Below are 7,923 nucleotides of genomic sequence, written 5' to 3'. Positions count from 1 at the left end.
GACCTGACCTCTGCTGCCTGCCCCTCGGGGCTCCGTGGCCTGCAGCAGGTTCTCTGCCCTTGGGGGCCATGCTCAAGTGCTGGCTCTCGGTGACGAGCCGTGGGGAGGCCCTGATCCCTGCGCTCCGGGCAGAGCCTCTGCCCCCTCTCCATCCTGGGGATCAGCAGGAAGCCCCCTAGTGGCGGGGTCCCACTCTCCCGGGCCGGCGGCAGGCCTCAGGCCCGTCTCTGCTTCCCGGCCCTCAGCGCTGGAACCCCGTGGGCGGCTTCTGTGAGAAGTTCCTGCCCAGTGACCGCCGGCAGTGGAGTGACGTGAGTGGGCTCCAGCACCGGCCGCTGGACGGGGTGGCCCTGCCCTCGCGGCACTGGGAGTGGGAGTCGGACTGGTACGTGGATGAGAACTTTGGAGGGGAGCCCACCGAGAAAGGGGTAGGTGAATTCGGTTCCCGCTGGGGCTCCCCTGTGGGGAAGGAGGGCTTGGGGCTGGACCCATCCCGCCCCCCCCCCCCCCGCCCCGCGCCGTCCCCAGCACCCCAGCCGGTGCCCTGCGTGCTCCCGCTCCCTGCTCAGGATAGGTGGCTGTTGGGGCTTTGGCTCATACCACTGTCTCCCTCCCTCTTCCACCCTGCTCCCCGCCTGCCCCGGCTCCGTCCTTCCCCGGGAGCCTTACAGAGCACCCCCCTCCCTCCGCGTGGTCTTTCAGGGGTGGACGTACGCCATCGACTTCCCCGCCACCTACACGAGGGACAAGAAGTGGAATTCTTGTGTGCGGCGGCGGAGGTGGATCCGCTACAGGAGATACAAGTCCCGGGACGCCTGGGCCAAGGTCTACGCCGCAGTGGGGCCTGGGGGGGGGGGGGGGCGGGGCAGCGCCCCGACAGCCGTCCCGCTGTCGGGAGGGTCGCATGGGACCCTGTCCCAAGAACACCGTGGTACTGTGTGTTCCTTCATTTGGGAGCTGGCCGTACAGGAAGCCAGACTAGACCGTGGCCCAGGACAGCATAGAACATGACCTGACTGGCCTCCAGGTGGTTCTGTCCCAGACTGAGGCTCCATCTGTATACCTCTTCCTTCCCCCAACTCCCACAGGAACCACTCCGACCCTTGTGTTGTCCCCGTGACCCCAAAAAACTTTCCAACTTAGGAATAGGAGGCCTGGACTAGGGTCCTGTGTGGCCTTGCATAAGAGGAGGGCCTTGGACCCTCACCAGACCCCTCTGGAGGTCCATGAGGTGGGGCCGCTAGCCCAGCCTGCCAGCCCCTTGCCCTGGGAGCAGCCCAGAGAGCAGGGTACCTCCCATGACCAGCATCATGGAGGACTTACACCACAGGACCAGGTTCTGTGATCGGCCCCCTTCTCGAAGGGTGAGGGGACAGAGTCACAGCGGTCGGGCCACCGCAAGGCACAGACCTGAGACCTTGCTTGTACGTCTGTCTTCCAGGCTGGAGCAGCAGTGACCCCTCGGGGATAGCGGCCCAGGCCTGGTGCCCGAGAGAGGGAGAACAGGGCAGAGGGGACCCAGGGCCAGGAGCTCTCTGTCCTAATGCTGCCTTCTCCATAAAGTCAGGCGGTTGTGGGCCGAGCTGGAGAATGGAAGGCAGTGTGCTGGGAGGTGGGAGGGAGCGTTGGAGGGGCGCACCGCTCAGGTGTCCACCGGGAGGGGAACAGTGCCATCTACTGGCCAGGTGCCCACAGGTACTGACCACCTCTGCCACACACCTTGTTTCAGATCCCTTCGAAGGAGGACCCCAAGCAACTGCCCGACCCCTTCAATGACCTCTCTGTGGGGGGGTGGGAAATCACAGACGAGCCCGTGGGCCGCCTGTCCGTGTGGGCTGTGTCTCTGCAGGGAAAGGTAAGGCCTGTGTCCCCCTGAGCCTAGGATGGGAGGGGGCTGAGGGAGGCTGGCCACAGCAGGAGCAGGGCAGGAGAGACTGGCCTTCAGGTGTCCTCCCAGGGGTGGAAGAAGGGTGAGGGGGCTGCCCTCCTCACCTCCTGTCCTGACAGCGGGGACTACCCTGAGCAGGCAAGGCGGCATGTTACTGGGGTCCCCACAGGAACCCCTCCTGTGAATCCTGCTGTCCTGTGGTCCTGCTCCTCCCAGAAGCCTCTGACATCCCACCTCATGCCTGGTCCTGGCCTGACCCTTCTCTGAGCTCCGAGAGCATTGATCAGTGCCCACCCTGAGCTCAGATGCCATCAAGAGTGTCTCCTTAGACTGATTCTGAGCTCCCTGCCAGTTCCCTTCTGGTGGCTCCCACACAGCAGTCTCCAATAGTATTGTGGATGGGGGGAGGGATTTACATATGGACAGGTGAATGGACAGGTGGACAGACGGGTGGGTGTTGGATGAGTAAGTGGGTGGGTGGGTGGATGGATGGGTGAGTGGGTAGGTGGATGGACGATGGGTAAGTGGGGAGGTCAGTGGGTGGGTGGGTGGATGGGTGTGTGTGTGTGTAGGTGGATGGATATTTAGAGAGGAGAGGAGATTCTTCTCTCAGGGAGTTTATGAACTAAAGAGTAAAGCCAGCCCCTGATGGCAGGAGCAACGTAGGTGGTCCTGCCTGCAGGTGACTGAATACTTCAGCTGTGGTTTTAGAGCAGACTTCATCTATCCAGTCGTCTTTATCACAAATTCACCCAAATTCTCTGGTTGGCTTCAGAATAGACACAGTAGGTTTGGATCAGGCTTACCTCTGGGTCCTGTTTGGCCTGGGCTTAGGTCAGCCATAGTTGCGGGTTTTCTCTGAGCCATGCTGAAGGATGGTGGGGCGCTGGCCTGTGACAGAGCCCCCTTTGAGGGGCCATGACCACCTGGATGCAGAGAGGGGAGAACAGGGGTGGGAGAGCAGTGTGCAGTCACTGAGTGCCGGCCCTTAGCTGGTGCCGCCCTGCACCATTCCTGGGGGCCATGAAAGGTATGACTAGGACCCTGGGCTCCAGGAGGAGCTGGAGAGAGAGACAGAGGGGCCCCCAAACCACCAGAGGGAGGCTGCCCAGGCGTGGTTCTGCAGTGTGAGCTGTAAGGGTGAGGTAAAGGGTTGGGAAGCCGTGGTCCCCAGTGTGAAGACAGGCTGGGAGGTGGTCCCCAGCCCTCCTGCACCTTGCAGCAAGATGTAGCCCCCTCCAGACGACACGAGCCAGTTTGGACAACATGACCAGGTGGCTCAGTCTTAAATATTTTATTATGTTCATCGCTTTCAGGTTAAGGGGGAAAAGAAGTGGACATTTTAAACATTCGTATGAAAGGGATTTGGGGGTTTTCCCATTTAACCGTCAAGGACCCCACTTTCCCTAGAGACGGTGTACTGAGAGTACATGGCCACTAGGGGGCACAGGACACCAGGCTGGGGCCAGAGGTCTAACTGGGGCCCTAGGTGAATGGGGAAGGGGTTCTTTTATTTTTTTAAGATTTTATTTATTTATTTGACAGAAAGAGACACAGCGAGAGAGGGAACACAAGCAGGGGGAGTGGGAGAGGGAGAAGCAGGCTCCCCGCAGAGCAAGGAGCCCGATGTGGGGCTCGATCCCAGGACCCTGGGACCATGACCTGAGTTGAAGGCAGACACTCAACGACTGAGCCACCCAGGCGCCCATGGGGAAGGGGTTCTTGCAAGCAGATGATCCAAAGGGGTTTGTCTCCCAGGATGACTGAAATCCGGGATTACATTTTTTAGCAGGGGAGGGGGGCATCTAATCTGGCATGAGGATCCGGATGGCAGTGGGGGCAGGGAGAGCAAGTCTGGACAGTCAGGGCCCCCTGGCCCCAGAGACTCTACACCTGGCTCAGGTGTACACTCAGGCACACAGCCAGCCTCGGAGCCCTGGCCGGACCCTGTCTGACCCTGCCGTGGGTTTCTTTGCCATCCAGGTGTGGTACAGAGAGGACGTCAGCCACCCCAACCCCGAAGGCTCATCGTGGTCCCTCGTGGACACCCCAGGGGAGGCGGTGCAGATCAGCTGTGGGCCCCACGACCTCCTGTGGGTCACGCTCTGGGAGGGGCAGGCCTTGGTCCGGGAAGGAATCAACAGGAACAATCCCAAAGGTGGGCAGCCCTACGCCCCATATAGGGAGAGGCAGGGGACGCCCAGCTTCTCCCCAGTGCTCTTGCTGATGGGGGCCACCTGTTCTTTCTTCTGGGGCTGGGTAGGAAGTTCCTGGTCCATAGTGGAGCCTCCCACCTCTGAAAACGGGATCGTGCATGTCTCCGTGGGAGTTGGCGTGGTCTGGGCCATCACCAAGGACCGGAAAGTAAGATGGCGTCACTGGGGGCTGGGGCCAAGGGCTCTGTTTAATTTCTTTTCTTCCTTCGTTTCTTTTTCTTGAAAGGAATCGCTGGCCCATATGGGAACCCAGGGCTCAGTGTTGAGGGCTGTGTGGTTTTTTATTCTTGCAAGTGTGGTCTCAACCCCTTAGAGCAGATCCAGCCAAGCACCATGCACTTTCTGGGGTTGAAGGCCTTGATGATCTCCACAATATGCCCGCACCCCCATACCAAGTGCAGAACAACTCAGTAGGCCATGACATTTCAAATAGTCAGATGCCAGTTTTCTGAAATCCTCCACTAACTGAATATACCCCTTTGCTCTCAGTGCTTGTCATTTTTACATTAACAGAGAAAGTCCAATAAAATAAGCAGATTTCAGGTTGCTTCCATGGTCTCTCTAACCCCACCTCACAGGCATCCCATAGCATCCCAGGGGATGGATCCCCCACACATCTGAGTCTGTGCCCATGCAGAAGGTCCCTGAGCCCAAAGCTCCCATCACCTGAAGCATCCACCTCCCAAAACCCCTAAGCCCCTCTCAGAACACAATGCATCCAGTGAGCAGAACCTTGTATTTATTTTGCTCAGTCTTCAGATGGATGTTTGTGCAAACTTTCTTTGGGTCAAGGAGACATTTTAGGCAGTCTAGAAATTGTTAAAAAAGGGGTTTGAGGGTTTCTCATTTAACCGGTCACCTCCCCGCATCCTGCCTCAGGAACTGTGGTTAAACACGTGAGTGCTAATAATGCGTGATCCTCTCTGAGTCTCAGAACTGCTAGGGTCTTGCTCACATGGCCATCCAGAGTGAGGAAGGATAGTCGTGGGGAGCACAGCCGGGGTGGGGGCGGTCAGCCACAGGGCCACATGTGGGCTTGAGGGAAATTTGGTTGGATCATGTGTATTTTTATAAGTTAACATGAAAAAAATCAGGTGTTTTCTTTTATCTTTTTTTTTTTTTAGTAATCTCTACATTCAACATGGGGCTCAAACTCATGACCCCCAAGATCAAGAGTCGCACGCTCTTCCAACTAAGCCCAGGCAGGTGCCCCGAGAAAAGTTAGGCTTAAAGAGACTGTTTCAGAAAGCAGTGAGAATAGATCCAAAATATGTTATTTATCTCCTGATAGGTTTAGAAAAAATGGTTTTTCTAAATAACATCGTTAAGGCTGTTATCTTACACAGAAGCAAGCTTGATTGGACAAAATGACATTTTCCAAGTGTCAGGCTAAGATGGGGACTGCATAGAGGTCCACTGGGGTGAGATGTCACTCACCAAGCTCACAGGTCAGTGCCTGCTTTCGAGATGCAGACATTGCCCAGGAGAAGGCCCACCTCCTGGCTTTGTGTGCAGGGAGACAGCTGCTGCTCCTCCCTGGTGCCAAGAGGTGCTGAACTGGTAGAACATTCTAGAAAGTTTCATGCAGCTTTGTCTCCTGGAGGGGCAGTGCTCTCTGCCAGAGACGAGACAAGAAACCACCAGGATAGGTATGGCTGAGGGCAGGTTGACCCTCAACTGTGTGGGACAGTGCCAAGCCCAGAGGGGATGTGGCAAGGGTGTGGGGAAGAGGGACCTGGATCACGTCGCCTTTCTCAGTGATGTGCTCTGCTCATCTGTGGCATGAACCAAAGGACCAAATTATTCATTTGTTCTTCCAGAGCCTTTGAAAACCATCTTCTGTTTCAGTGACCCTCCAAGGGGGCCTGTCAATTTCTGACTTTCTCAGGTGTGGTTCCGAAGAGGCGTCAACTCACACAATCCCTGTGGCACCAGCTGGATCGAGATGGTTGGAGACATGATGATGGTGAACGTGGGGCTGAACGACCAGGTGTGTATGGGACTCCGAGCCGTGGATCCCAACCTCCGGGGTCAGCGGCTCATCCATAGCCGAGGTCTCAGGGGCTCCTGCTGCTTCCATATTGCCAGCCGGGGGCGGGGGAGGGTGCCCAGCCGCTCCTCAGGCTCCCGGCCTGCAAGGGCACCCAGGGCGCTCTCTCCCCCTGGGTCCCACAGCCCCTGCTCGTCCCAGGCCCCTTCCCTCAGGATGCTCAGCGCTGTAGTGGTGAGCACGGACCAAGGGCGCGTGCCCCGGAGACCCGAAGGGTTTTGTTGAGAATGATTTGGGCAAAATCACTCAGTAAGTGAAGAATGAAACTTATCTTCCCAGCCTTATAGACACAGCATCTCTTGAACATCATAGTTTGTACAGCGTGGCGGCCTTATAGATACTGAGGTTTGGCTGCTTTGAAGACTGACTGTGGGAAGTGACTCCTTTCCCAGCGCACTGGCCTAGAAGCTCTTCCCAGGGGTGCTGGCCTTCCCTCTGCCCCCATGCCCTCCTCCCACCCACCCCGGTCAGCAGGGTACACAACAGTCGGGCAAGACAGGCACTGGCTGGTGCCCAGGGGGACCGAGGACGGGGCCAGCCTGCCATGGCCAAGTGATGGAGACACCACGGCCCTCCCAGCAAGGCCACCGGGGACCACCCGGGGCAGGCTGCGGCCCTTCAGGCACCCCCATAAGCCAGGGCCCAAAATGGGCTGCTCCCTGGGCCCGTCAGCTGCTCGGCACACCTTCCTTCCTCAGCACCCAAAGGCAGAGGGGAGGATGCCTGCCCAGCCACCAGATCAAGGAGGCTATCTTGCATCTTTAAAAAGACGCAGCCAATTCTCTGGGTTCACTTGGGGAGCAGCTTTCTTCCCACCAGAAGCCACATGGAAGATGGGGATGTGGGTGGACTCTCTGTCCCAGTGCAATGCCCAACGGCACCACCACCTCGTCTGGGCTCTGTCAGCCCAAAGCCCAGGGTCTGCCTGAGGTCGGGGAGCCAGGACAGGGTCCCCACTTCTGAGCCTGGTGCTCTGCTCTCCCCCGGTCCTCTCTGGCCTCTGTTCCCTGCCTCTGACTTGGGCACCCACGTCCCCCCGCCACCAACCCTCCCAGCCATAACACTTGTGTGTGCGCACACCCCCGCTGCACGTATGGGGGGGACTCCTGCCTGCATTTGCAGACATGTCCTTTAGCCTTGGGGTGCTCACCCCCACACCACTAAGGGGAAGGGATCCTTCCGGTCTGTGCTGGCCTCCCACCCAGCCGTGCCTCCCTCTGTGCCAGGTTTGGGGCATTGGCTGTGAGGACCGGGCCGTGTACTTCCGCCAGGGTATCACCCAGAGCGAGCTCAGTGGGAAAACATGGAAGGCGATCGTTGCCAGCCGAGAGAGTGACCGATCGCACTCTGGTAGCTCATCAAGTCTCCTCAGGTGATCCCAGGGGCAACAGGGCACGGAGGCCTCGGGTCAGGAAGGGCTGTCGGTGGTCTCGGTGGGCAGTGTCTGGGGGAGGCTGCAACTGGGCCTTGTCTGAGGCAGGGAAAAACCAGGTTCGGCCTGCAAGGGCCAGGGCCTGTGAGGTCTCTCCTTTCCTGTGCCTGGTACCAGGGCTCGGCCTGAGGGTGGCCCGTGGGGGCAGGGTGGGAGGTGGCAGGTGGGGGAGGTTGGGGTGTCCGTCCATGTTGGAGCCGGGGGTCGTCCCTGAACAGGGCTGGCCCACTGGTTCTGAAGTCTCAAGGTCTGGGAGAGAAAAGGCTTCTCGGTGGGGTGGATGCTAAGGCCCCTCTGTCAAAGGAAAGCAGAGAAGAAGACAGAGGGTCTCTCTAGT

General features: G+C 58.5%; 1 protein-coding gene across 1 annotated transcript; it reads left to right on the top strand.

Moving 5' to 3' along the window:
• The first annotated feature begins 68 nt into the window (after positions 1-68).
• On the top strand, positions 69-7,713 carry LOC145719951 (tectonin beta-propeller repeat-containing protein 1-like). Its single transcript, XM_081811579.1, has 8 exons — positions 69-89; positions 180-428; positions 703-825; positions 1,730-1,855; positions 3,872-4,046; positions 4,152-4,252; positions 5,993-6,094; positions 7,381-7,713. The coding sequence occupies exons 1-8, from the start codon at positions 69-71 to the stop codon at positions 7,528-7,530; spliced, it is 1,047 nt and encodes a 348-aa protein (XP_081667705.1). The 3' UTR covers positions 7,531-7,713.
• The last annotated feature ends 210 nt before the right edge of the window (positions 7,714-7,923 follow it).

The sequence above is a fragment of the Leptonychotes weddellii genome, unplaced genomic scaffold, assembly GCF_054177405.1.
Source record: "Leptonychotes weddellii isolate Sample4059 unplaced genomic scaffold, ASM5417740v2 HiC_scaffold_8599, whole genome shotgun sequence".
In the NCBI taxonomy this organism is placed as follows: Eukaryota; Metazoa; Chordata; class Mammalia; order Carnivora; family Phocidae; genus Leptonychotes; species Leptonychotes weddellii.
Note: the sequence above shows the minus strand (reverse complement) of the source record. Positions and strands in the feature narration are given on the sequence as shown.

Bases quoted from the DNA above. Each gene is read 5' to 3' on its own strand.
- LOC145719951 (XM_081811579.1), top strand. From the start codon at position 69: ATGCTCAAGTGCTGGCTCTCG. The intron at 826-1,729 runs GTCTACGCCGCA...ACCTTGTTTCAG, and splicing joins CCCGGGACGCCTGGGCCAAG to ATCCCTTCGAAGGAGGACCC. The intron at 4,253-5,992 runs GTAAGATGGCGT...TGACTTTCTCAG, and splicing joins CCATCACCAAGGACCGGAAA to GTGTGGTTCCGAAGAGGCGT.